Here is a 13,080-nt window from a genome sequence, read left to right on the forward strand (position 1 = left end):
ATTGGAGGACACCTGGCTGGTGTCCACTGCTTAGTGGTGGGGTGAGACCCCCACACATTTGGTCACAGAAGTTTTCTTCTGTGTTGATGATCGTTGTGTTGTGAGAGTGGAGGAAAAAGCACGGTTAGAGGAGCGAGCTTTTCCCCACACAGTGTCTCACAGGCTTCTCGACTTAAAACTGGAATACGGACTCTGACTCCACTCCAGACTGTTTCTCCCTCAGTGTCCCCGTCTGTTAAAGGCAGTGTCATTCTTCCAGATATTCAGGCCTTAAAGCCTGACAGAGGTGCTTAATTAACTCTTTTTCTCTCACACACATCCTGTGCTTGCACAAATACTGTTTATTCCCCCTTCCACATCTGTTTAAAACCCAGTCACTTCTCACCATCTCCACCGTTGTCACCCAAGATCAAATGAGTATCATCTCTTGTCTGGACAGTTGGAGCCTCCTACCTTGTCTGCCTGGAACCTTCTAACCTGGTCCTGCAGTCTGTTCTCAGCAGAATACTGGAGCCTTCCACATTCAATCACGTCACTCCTCTGTCCTGAACCATCTGGTGGTTCTTCTCCCAACCCCCACCTGATATGAGCATGGCTGGTGTCGAGACCTCCTGCACATTTTTGCAGTAGCAGAGTGGACTTCCCTGACCACACCTTCCTTGGTGGTCACTCTCTTCCTCCCACCCAGCCAGCACTCTGTTCTCCCTTCCCCTGCTTACCTGCCCTCACCCTCTGGTAACTCCATGTTTACTTGTCACCCTCTTGCAGAATGTGAGCTCCCAGCAGGCAAGGGCCTAGTCCTTTCCATCTGCTGTGTCCCAAGTGCCTGAAATGGTGCTGGGCACAGCATATGCCCAGCAAATAGGAGTGGAATGGTAACCCTTTTCCTGTAAGTGTGAACTATCGTTGGGCTAGGAATCAACCATCCCTTACTCACTTCATGACTTGGGAGGCTCCACAGCCTCCCTCGGTATCTTGCAAGATGGAGATGATGGTGATATCCACATCACGGGGCTGTTAAGAAGGTGAAGCTGTGTCATGCAGCACATCTCAAGGCCAGTCTCCTCTCCTTACCTGCCCTGTGGTCCCATCTCTCTCCTGCCCAGAGTTGTGTCACCTGGGCCAGTGTGCACTGAGGCCCTGACCAGCCTTGCCTCTTCCCTTCAAGGGTCTCAGACTGGTGCCAGCAGTCACATTGTCACACCAAAGCCAGGAGTGCGGAGAGAGGATGTGGGACAGGGTCTAGATACCTGAAGCTGGGGACAGCATGGCCATGCGCATCTCTACTAAAAAATTTAAAATTAGCTCAAGTGTGGTGGCACATATCTGTGGTCCTAGCTACTCAGGAGGCTGAGACAGCAAGATCACTTGGAGCCTGGGAGGTCAAGGTTGCAGTGAGCCCTGATTGCACCACTGCACTCCAGCCTCAGTAACAGAGGAAGACCCTGTCTCAATAGAACTGAAAAGAAAAATAAAAACTACCTGAAGTCTTACCACCCAAGATAACTGATGAATTAGTGTATATCTTTGGTCTTTTTTTCTCTCTGCTCTTTTTTAAAGTTTCTGTTTAAGCTAATATTTTTGACATAATAAAAACATTTTTCATGCTATTAATTACACAACAGTATAATCTTTATTGGCTACATATCGTTGTCATTTGTTGGTTTGCTTTTTGAGACAGTCTCACTCTGTCACCCAGGCTGGAGTGCAATGGCACCGTCATAGTTCACTGCAGCCTTGGACTCCTGGGCTCAAGCGATCCTCCAGACTTAGTCTCCTGAGTAGCTAGGACTATAGGCATGACTAATTTTTGTTTATTGTCCATACAATCCTCTGCATTCAGATGGGTGGCATTTTTTTCGTTATAAGCAGTACTGTGCCAAACACTAGCACAGACATCTGTGTATGACTTTGATCACTGTTTTAGGATAGATTCCTAGAGTTGGTGCTGCAGGTGAAGAGGCTGGGCTATTTTGAAGATTTTCCATGCCTGGCATTTACAGTTTCTCTTGCCCCATCAGTGTGACTCACAGCCAAGGCCTTTCTAGCCCCACCACTTCAGGGATTCCCCCTAGCTTTTTCCCTCTTGACTGCCTGGCTCAGATTGTTTCTTAGCCAATTTCAGGCTTCCAAGAGAGGAATGAGATTGATGTAAATTTACTTTTAGAGCCAAACCACCTCAGCTGAAGCTTAGGGACCAGCCCGTGAGCAGGGTGCCCCTTGATTTTGATTTTTTTAGAGATATGACTAGACACGTCATGAGCAGAAATAGCCCCAGTACAGCCTGTGACATTTACAACATGAGGTTTATCTGTTTCTTCTCCTTCTTTAAGAATGTCTTTCTGAATACATTATATTTTTAGGATCAAATTCCTAGTGTGAGTCACTCAGTGTGCCTTAGTCAGCTGTTTCCTCCCTGAGAGCATGCTATGTGCTTGGCCCCTGTGCCAGGAGCCAAAGTTACAAAAATGAGTAAAACAGGAATGTAATACTGTAATAGGGCCTTAAAGAACCCTAACAGTGATGGTAGTGCTACTACATAATGCTTACAGCCTGCCAGGACTTGTCAGTAAATTCTCTGCATATATTAACCCATGTAATCTGCATGCCAACCCTTTGAAGTAGGGTTTTAAGAGATGAGTAAATTGCAGCACAGAGAGGTTGTGTAATTTGCCCAAATACACACAGCTAGTAAGCAGTGGAACTAGAACTGAAGACATGTCCATGGTTTTCTAAGTACCAAGAGCTGTGCAAAGAGCTATGGGAATGGGTCAACAAATTGATACATTTCCTAAGCTGTGCATACTATGCAGTGGTTAAACAGAATAAAAAAGAACTGATTTGGAACTCTCCTAAACATATTAAGTGGGAGAAAAGCAAAGTTTCAGACAAAGTGTGTATCATTTGTATGGTTTTTAAAAGACATAGCACATGCATGTGTATCACCAAAATGTAACCAAAGTTAAGAGACAGGGGCACAGAGAGAGAGAAGAAGCCTTTTGCTGCTTCTCTTACATACTGCATGAATCATGTAAAATGGGGAGAAATAATAATAAATTATTTTACAGCTATAGAATGGAATAGAATGCATCATTCAAAATTATATGCGACTAATAAATAATTTTTAGTAACATGACAAATACTGTTGCTAAAATGGTATTAGGTAAAAGTAAAAGTTGTATCTATAGAAAATATATAGGAAAATTAAAAGGAACTATATAAAAGAATTTTAAATGGCTACATTTAGGTGTTAGGCTTAAGAACTCTGTACTTTCCGATTCTCTGCAATCTGTTTCTGTGTATTTTTTTTAATTGTGGATGAATGTAGACATCTTGTTCTTACATGATTGAAGCCTGAAGTCGTGAACTGTAGCACTTTCCAGGCTTTCAGACTCTGTCTTTGTGAAGCTACCTGGGGGACCTGGCCCCTGAATCCATCCATTTCAAGTGTTCACTGTAGGTCAGTTCCCTTTGTAATGATGGCGCCTCTTTTAGGTGACTGACAGGAAAGCAGCCCTTCCCACCAATGACCTCCCTGTTTTTGATTGCTTCCACAGTGGCACTAAGGAAAACAGATCATCTCTCCCTAGACAAATCCAACATCCCGCCCGAAATCTTTCAGAAATCATCACAGTTGGCAGAGTTGCCACAAAAACCACCACCTGGAGACCTGCCCCCGAAGCCCACAGAACTGGCCCCCAGGCCCCAAGTTGGAGATTTGCCACCTAAGCCAGGAGAACTGCCCCCCAAACCACAGCTGGGGGACCTGCCACCCAAACCCCAGCTCTCAGACTTACCTCCCAAACCACAGATGAAGGACCTGCCCCCCAAACCACAGCTGGGAGACCTGCTAGCAAAATCCCAGACTGGAGATGTCTCACCCAAGGCTCAGCAACCCTCTGAGGTCACACCGAAGTCACACCCATTGGATCTTTCCCCAAATGTGCAGTCCAGAGATGCCATCCAAAAGCAAGCATCTGAAGACTCCAATGACCTCACGCCTACTCTGCCAGAGACGCCCGTACCACTGCCCAGAAAAATCAATACGGTGGGTGGGACCAATGTTCAGGCCCTTAGGAATCCTATGCCGCACTTTGCAAGTTGATGGGAGGGCGAGTGCTCCAACTTACACAAGAAAAAGCAAGAGCTTGCTCACCTGACGCTTATGTGCTCTGGTTCAAGCATGATGGTGGATTGGAGCCTGTGGGTTACAAACTCAGGCTTTAGGCTCCAGCAGACGGCTTCAAGTCCTGGCCTCAGTGCCTAACATAGCTGCACAACCTTGGCAAGTTACTTTCTCTGAGCCTTACTTTCTTCACATACAAAAGGAGCTAATACATTATCTGAGCTCACAGATGATTAAATACAGTGACAAATGAGCAACACTTGGCTGGCACCTAGACCACTCAGCAAGTAGTCACTCTTATCTAGGAACCTTGAGGATGAAACTTTTCCTTTCCTGAGGGTCACAAGAAAGCAATTTCCCTCTCAGATGTCTAGGTATTTTCTCTCTTTTTTTTTGAGAAGGGCTTCCTCTGTCTCCCAGGCTAGAGTGCAGTGGTGCGATCACAGCTCACTGCAGCCTCAATCTACTAGGCTCAGGTGATCCTCTTACCTCAGCCTCCTGAGGAGCTGGGATCGCAGGTGCGCATCACCACACCTGGCTTTTTTTTATATTTTTGGTAGAGATGGGGTTTTGCCATGTTGCCCAGGCTGGTCTTGAACTCCTGGGCTCAAGCAGTCCTCCCACCTTGGAGTCTCAAAGTGCTGGGATTACAGGCGTGAGTCAGACCTTCTCACTGCATCTTCCTAAAGGAATTGGAGATAAAACTCTCGATATAATAGAACAGCATAGAATTTTGTAGAAATCTCATATTCTGTCATTTTCATGAAATGTTTCCTACTGTATATCAATTTTATTTTAATATAAGTGATTTTATTCCTCACATTCTTTGTGGAAATGTACTCCAGGAAGATGTCACATGCTTTTTATCTGGAACATAGCTGCCCTCCCACCAGGGCACCAGCTCCCCAGGAGGGGGAACACAGTCAACAGGGAAACCAAAAGTTCTCCCACTGCACATGGCAGTTCCACCCCTCTCACATTCTGTTATACACAGTACCCAGCACTTTAGGAAGAGGCAAGTGGATCGCTTGAGGCCAGGAGTTCAGGGGTGCTGTGATCCAGCCTGGGTGACAGTACAAGACCCTGTCTCAAAAAAACTAAAACGAGGCTGGGTGCAATGGCTCACAGCTGTAATTTCAGCACTTTGGGAGGCCAAAGTGGGAGGTTCCCTTGAGCCCAGGATTCATGAGCAGCCTGGGCAACATACGGAGAACCTGTCTCTTTAAAAAATAAAAATTAATTAGCTGGACATGGTGGCACATGCTTGCTATCCCAGCTACTTGGGAGGCTGAGGCGGGAAGATTGCTTGAGCCCTGGAAATCAAGGCTGCAGTGAGCGTGATCATGCCACTGCACTCTAGCCTGGGCAACAGAGTGAAACCCCGTCTCAAAAAAAAAAAAAAAGTTACAATAAAAAGTTACAATAAAAGTATGTCAATATCAATACTTAAATTAAGAAAAATAAAACCCATCTTCCTGTAGGTTGGAGGCTGCCGTTTGTGATGGTAGATACTTCTAGCATTCAAAAGGGAACTCTTCATGACTCCAAGCACCACTTACGCAAAATTTTCATTTCATGCTACACAGTGTATAGTTTTATTATGTCATTTGATCTCCGCGTTATAAATTAACACACTACAGGCCTCTCGGTTGCGCACGCAGTCACTGCCACAGTGCTGCCAGGCTTCTCCAACCCACCCGCACAGGCCCTGAAGGGAGCTCGGAAAGCAGCTGGAACTATCAGGGTGATTAAAGGAGAAACCAGGGGACAGAGAGGAAGAGTCACTCCACCCAAAACATTTAAACAGACAGCTTGCTTTTTTTTAAATTGCCAATTAGCCAGGTGCAAAACAAACAACCCATCATTTAGAAGGTAATACCTCTATTTTCACTTTTCTGTTTGCAAAGAACTGGAAGTTCAACAAGTAAATGCTCAAATCAAAACTGATCAAAAATTAAAACGGTTTTAGGAACTGCATAGACTTCTCCGAGCCCCAGGCCTGATCCTGCTGTGTTGAACCAGCATGTACTGACTTGCTGTTTTGCATGAGGGGACTGACAAATTTGTTTATGCTGCACATTCAGTATGCAGAAGCTGCACATTTTGCTTTACGTCATGTTTCCTAAAAACATTTTTAGACTCTGCTGTCATTCTGCGAGCTGATGTGGGTTGGGGGGGGTACAGAGTGCTTGATGTTTTTTGGTGAAGCTGAATTTTGATCCCTACCCATAGTGTTTGCTTTCTGGTGAAAATAACTTGTGGATGCCCAGTCACCAATGCAGGGCCACCCTGATGATGAGGGGAGAGGAAGAGCCTTTGGTTCCTTAAGAGTACACAGTATACTGGGCGCCTGGCAGGCACTCTTCTTCCTGCCCTTCAAGGGTGAGGAAATCAAGGCTCAACGAGGTTAAGTTACTTGCCCAAGGTCAACCATTTTACAAAGAACCGCTGCTCTTTTTTTCCATTTAGGCCGTTCTTTCAATTAAAACCCAGTTTCTTTCTTTAAGGGGAAAAATAAAGTGAGGCGAGTGAAGACCATTTATGACTGCCAGGCAGACAACGATGACGAGCTGACATTCATCGAGGGAGAAGTGATTATCGTCACAGGGGAAGAGGACCAGGAGTGGTGGGTACGTACAAATCCGTCCACTTCATCGGTACATTCATACAGCATGCCTGGGCAGGCACCATATGGGAGCCTACAGACAGTGCGGTAAAAGAGGGCCCTTGAGCACAAGGACCCTGTCAGCTGCATCACTCACCCAACAGCCATTGAATGCAGTATTCTCAGTTGTATTTTCTATGTCACACACTATTACATGCTAGAAAAGCAGCCATGGAGCTGGCTGGGCACGGTGGCTCACACCTGTAATTCCAGCACTTTGGGAGGCCAAGGCAGATGGATCACGAGGTCAGGAGTTCGAGACCAGCCTGGCCAGCATGGTGAAACCCCGTCTCTACTAAAAATAAAAAAATTAGCTGGGCATGATGGCGTGCGCCTATAGTCCCAGCTACTCAGGAGGCCAAGGCTCGAATCAAAACTGATCAAAAATTAAAACAGTTTTAGGAACTGCATAGACTTCTCCGAGCTCCAGGCCGATCCTGCTGTGTTTAACCAGCATGTACTGACTTGCTGTTTTGCATGAGGGGACTGACAAATTTGTTTATGCTGCACATTCAGTATGCAGAAGCTGCACATTTTGCTTTACGTCAAGCGATTCCTTCCAGGAGAATCGCTTGAACCCAGGAAGCAGAGGTTGCACTACACTACAGCCTGGGCAACAGAGTAAGACTCCATCTGAAAAAAAAGAAAAACAGCCGTGGGGCTTTGAAGACAGGTCAAGAGAATTAACATTTGTATGTACTTTACCCATGGCATCATGTAACCTTGTGAATTGTAGGCATTTTCTGATTTTTCAGATAAAAAACTAAAGCAGAAAAAAGTTGAGCATGTTGCCTGTGCTCCCTCAGCCAGTAAGCAGGCTAAGTCAAGATTCTGGATTGGCCCTGATCCCAGAGCCTATATGCTTTGCTCACCATTCCACACTGTCCCCAGGCTGGGAATCAGAAGGCCGGAGTTCCTCCTCAGGCTTAGCAGTTGACAAGTCCTCAGGCTCCATTCTTAATCCAGTTTGCAGTTCTTTCTTTGTCAAATAGGCCAAGACACCTTCTCCACGTCATTTTAGGAAAAGATTAAATGAAAATATCTATGAAAACTCCTTTTACATTAAAACCTGCAGCCCAGGCATCAGGAGGGAAAGACATCAGCATCCTCATAGGCCTTGCTAGGTACTCAGGCTACAAGTGACCTGTGAGGGCAGTCCACACATCTGTTAATTTTCAGTTTCCCAAGGAGTAAGTCCCGATGGGAACTGCCAGTCCAAGGTACAGTGGACAAGCCCCCTCTTCCGCTTTCCTTGTTGATCATTTCCTGCCATCAGGCTGAAAATTCCCCTTCCTTGGCAGCCTGAGCCCCCTCCTGCCAAGAGGGATTCAGTTCTATCTGCCAGGAAGGGACCTGAGGCTCGCAGTTGAGCCAGCAGTACCTAAGAATGCCCAGAAATACATGTGTACACTCATATGCATGGACACACATTCACCTTTGACTTTTCTTCCTTCAGGCCTAAACAGTGACCTCAGATTCTTAATCACAGCTGTAAGGATTTTGTTTGGACTCAACTGGGGCAATTTTGCCCTCCAGGACATCTACAATATCTGGAAATATTGTCAGGACCAAGGAAGGGGGTTGCTACCAACACCTAGTAGATGGAAGCCAGAGATGTCACTAAACATCCTCCAGTACTCAGGGAGCCCCCACAAGCAAGGATGCCAGTAGCACCATGGTTGAGAAACCCTGGACTGAAGGGATCAGCCTAGGGAGGCCCAGGGGGTGCCTTCAGCCTCTGTCAGCAGAGTGGGGCCTGCCTCTGGCATGAAGCCTGTCAGAGAGCCCATTTAGTCTTATGACGAGGAGGTGGGCTCTGAAGCCCCCCGTGTGAATCAGTTACAAGCTCTGTGGCCTTGGATAAATAAAGCATGTCCCTTCTGTAAGCCTCACTTTCCCTCTGAAAAATGGGACACGGTTATTCGTTTCTCACAAGGATGTTGAGGAACTCACTTTGTAATCTGTTAATATTATTATAATCAGGCAGTGATCATGTTCTTTGCTAAGCAACTGATGACTACAGCAGAGATACCTGAGGGCAGTAGGAAGCTGTCATTGTGTCCCTAGCATCATTCCTAGGGGACATTGTGTGTGCCACCATTACATGCCTTGCCAGACATAAAGATGGTGCCACACACATCCTAACTGTGATGTGAAATTCACAAAGACCTCATACATGCACAATGCCAACTAAGACCACATGTGGTAAGTAGGCAGGCCTTCAGCAGAGCTAGGCAGGCCTGGTTGACTCTCTTCCACTCTTAAAACCACCTTCCTCTCTATCGATTTGGCATTGGAAGCCAATGTGCACGATTTTGTTTCTTCTGTAGAAGGCCCATTACGTGATTTTCTTTAGTGCAATCAATACTGATCTAATTGAGGTAATTAGAAAATTTTTACAGGTAACTGTGGCTTACAGGCCAATGCAGCAGACACTGAAATTGCCATTGGCCACCATCAGTCTCAAACTTTCACAGTATTCTTCCTCCACAGTAACCGGAAAACAAGTGATATTACATAGCGGCCTTTTCATATGCTTTCTTTTTTTCTTCTTTAAATGTATCACACAAGCCTGGAAAGAAGGGAGTTTTGTAGCCCCACTTTACAGAGAAGAGGCTTAGCAAGGTGTGTCTGAGGTCACCCAGCTGTAAAGGCAGCCAGGCACCCTGGTTCAGAGCAAGGACTCTAGAGCCCCATGCCTGTGGGAGAGCATGTCACCTCTCTGGGCCACTGTCCCTTCATCTGTAAAATGAAGATTGTAAACTATAAGAAATACCCATCTCTAGGGGTTGTTCTGTGGGTGCAGCAAGATCCACGTAGAATGCTGAGCCTATTGGAAGTTCTGTCGTTTGCTGTTTCCTTATGTAGTTTATGACCGTTAAGCTCTCTGTAGTTCACTGAAGGGTGGGAAGAAGAGTAAGCCTGGGATTCCACCCCCAGGTCTATGGGCAGACTGGGCTGGGCTCTTACCCACTGGGCTTGTCATGGGGCCACTGCCTGCTGCCTCCATCCTGACCACTCTCTTTTCTCCCTGCAGATTGGCCACATCGAAGGACAGCCTGAAAGGAAGGGGGTCTTTCCAGTGTCCTTTGTTCATATCCTGTCTGACTAGCAAAAAGCAGAACCTTAAGATTGTCCACATCATTCATGCAAGACTGCTGCCTCCATGTAACCCTGGGCACAGTGTGTATATAGCTGCTGTTACAGAGTAAGAAACTCATGGAAGGGCCACCTCAGGAGGGGGATATAGTGTGTGTTGTAAATATCCTGTGGTCTTCTGCCTTCGCCAGTATGAGGGTAGCCTCGGACCCGGCGCGCCTTACTGGTTTGCCAAAGCCATCCTTGGCATCTAGCACTTGCATCTCTCTATGCTGTTTTACAAGCAAACAAACAGAAATAGGAGTATAGGAACTGCTGACTTTGCAAATAGAAGTGGTCTCCAGCAACCGTTGAAAGGCATAGAATTGACTCTGTGTTCCTAAATGCAGTATTCTCAATTGTGTTACTGAAAATGCAACATTAGCAAAGAGGTGGGTTCTGTTTTCCAGGTGAAACTTTTAGCTCCATGACAGACCAGCCTGTAGTTATCTGTGTGCACAGTTTACAGCTACAAAAACCTACTTTGGTATTTATTACAGAAAAGTGCTCAGTTAAATGTAAGTATTACTCCTTCAGCAAAATATTCACTGACCCAAAACTCTTTGTGGCATTTTACAATGCACACAGCCTCATGCAAGTTTAGACAAGTGGCTTTACACTGTCTTATGAGTGCCCGCCCCTGATATATTACCTCATTATGCAAAAATAACATATCTTTCATGACTATTTTGACAAAAGTTTAAAACACATATGAAGTTCAACTTTCAGGAACCAAGGACTGCCAGAAAATATTAGCCTCTACATTATGCATGCATTTAGAAGCTTACCTGAAATCTGCCTTTTATAAAGGAATAGTATGGATAAGTGGAATTGTACATTTTTTAAACTTGATTGCCATTAAAGCAGAAATTATAAGGTTGCGACAATATTTGTTTCTAGTCATTGGCTTTCTCAAGAGTATGGATTGACATTGTGTTATGAATGCACATCCCTCAGATGTGTTGAAGCATCCATTGCATCCATTTTTTATTATTTTCTTAGTTTTGTTCTTGGACAAATTTAAACTTTTAAAAGATTCTTCAAGATTAATTTAAAAGTCAACCCTTCACACAGTTTCCCTACTGTATGTAGAATCCAGGTGCTGAAACCAAGTGTTTCTTTTCCCATGCTCTTTGTTAAACCCCAATTATAGATAATTTTTCCAGTCTTAAGCTCTGTCCACCTTCAAGTCAATTCATAACCAAGTTTTTGAACGCTGCTATGAATTGCACTGTGAAAAGCACTCTTCCCTCTCAGTTTTCTTTTCATCCCAGCCATGTTTATGGCTTAAGATCCTTATAAGAACATTGTATTTCAGTCTTTTACATCAGTCTGAATTTTGGAAAAGAACACAATAGTTGTACTCCACAGTCAGTGGAACTGTTCCCCGAGTCCGAGGCTCATGTGTCATTCTGGCACTACATTTGCTTAAATTGCTATTTTGGCAACAGCACAGAAAACTAATATTTTTAAGCAGAGAATCTTGGCAATGAGTGAGAGATGTTAATTTCACAGAAGCACAACTCCCAACCCAACCCTTAGGAAAAGCCGTCTTCCATCGTTACAGTGCTTAGTGAATATTAATTTAGTTCTGCTTAAGTGGTTGCTATACAAACTTTGAATAGCCACCTAATAAATAAACCTTGCATGACAAACCGGCAAAATATTTTATCAGCTGTTATTGGAAAGTGATTTTAAGCAATTGCTTCCTCAGTGTCAGGGCACATGTGAATTTCCACACCAAACTGAGAGCATGAGGAACCAGTTGACATGCTGGGATGACTGGCAGCTTTAGCAGCCTCGGTACTGAAGCCACACCAGTGTCAGGATGGAAGTCAGAATCTGAGGTTGCTCAGTGTCCCGGTCACTCATTTACACATTTTAACTTGCATTGAAGAGCTCTTCATTTTTGTGGCCTAGACTCTTTTCACTGATCCCAAAATAAACTGTTTTTTTAAAAAAAAGAAAAAAATACACACAAAAGCTGCATGTCTAAAATTACATGGAGTTAATGTCTATTCTTTTTCCCCTTTTGCAGCAACTTACACAGCATTTTTAATACATTTTTTTTCTACTTTTTTTGTTCGGTTTTGTTTTCCATCAGGAATTTGAGTTCTCTCTAACCCAGCTTACTGTGGGACATGTGGGACATAGGAAAACTCGGTAGATATACCTTTGGTGATCTTGTTGAGTTTAAGTCTGATCTTGATCTTAAACTCAGTAAGCCACTATCTGCAATTTTGTACATTATATAGTATTTTGAAGATATGGAACCTTATGAAAAAAAAATAGCAAATTAGTTCTTTTTCCCCCAGAGGGGAAAGTTATGTTCTGCAAATAGTGTGTATCTTATTTTACTGTTGAACAGCAATTGCTATTTATTTTTTTATTGCCTAGAACTTCAACATGTTGTATAGGAATCCTGTAGTGCCACTAGTTAAATGCCGAATTCTCATCTGGATGTTACCATCAAACATCAGTACACTTGTCATTTTACATGTGTTTAATGTGACAGTTTTTCAGTACTGTATGTGTTAATTTCTACTTTTTTTAATATTTAAAATTGCTTTTAAATAAACATATTCTCAGTTGATCCCAAACTTCTGAAATCAGGCCATTTTGTGAGTTGTTCACTACCCTGCTGACAGGAGAGAATCAAGACTTCCTCTGGCTGTGCTTTCGGGTATATACATAACACAGCAAACACACGACACTGTGTGTGTCACTCCAACCCTTGTCAGTGATCACTCTGGATACATAAAAGTATGTGGTACTTGCCCCAGCTTACAAACTGTGGGCCTTCGGACCCTTTCTGTCCTCCACCTTCCTCCTTCCGCCTCCACCACGTCCACTTCTGTGCCTGTCCATGTGAGCAGGGCAGGAAGAAGGTGGAGGGGCACGAGGCTTACATGTTGCCATGTGGACAGCACTTAGACTGAGTGCCGTGTGTTTGCTTCTGTCACGTAGCTGTCACGCCTAGTGCTGCCACGCAGTGGAGCAGACCTGGCCCAGGCATTCTGTCTCCATTAACCCCCTGAATCCTTTGCAAGCCAGGAGAAGCGTGAACCCCTCAGCTTTACAGAACTTACAAATGAGGCTCAGAGACATTCATTCACACACAAGAGACGTGTGGCTTGTAAATCACTAAGGC

At 44.6% G+C, this 13,080-nt stretch overlaps 1 protein-coding gene across 3 annotated transcripts in view; it reads left to right on the forward strand.

The window, feature by feature from the left end:
* Nucleotides 1-12,529, forward strand: part of ASAP1 (ArfGAP with SH3 domain, ankyrin repeat and PH domain 1) — a 407,716-nt gene extending 395,187 nt beyond the window's left edge. For all 3 annotated transcript variants that reach the window (XM_030937519.1, XM_030937518.1, XM_030937520.1), the window contains 3 exons: nt 3,558-4,048; nt 6,634-6,756; nt 9,829-12,529. In XM_030937519.1, the coding sequence (XP_030793379.1) occupies nt 3,558-4,048; nt 6,634-6,756; nt 9,829-9,903 (689 nt within the window). In that variant the 3' untranslated portion in view covers nt 9,904-12,529. The remainder of the gene's footprint in view (nt 1-3,557; nt 4,049-6,633; nt 6,757-9,828) is intronic.
* Nucleotides 12,530-13,080: the final 551 nt, after the last annotated feature.

The sequence above is a fragment of the Rhinopithecus roxellana genome, chromosome 9 (genome assembly GCF_007565055.1).
Source record: "Rhinopithecus roxellana isolate Shanxi Qingling chromosome 9, ASM756505v1, whole genome shotgun sequence".
In the NCBI taxonomy this organism is placed as follows: domain Eukaryota; kingdom Metazoa; phylum Chordata; class Mammalia; order Primates; family Cercopithecidae; genus Rhinopithecus; species Rhinopithecus roxellana.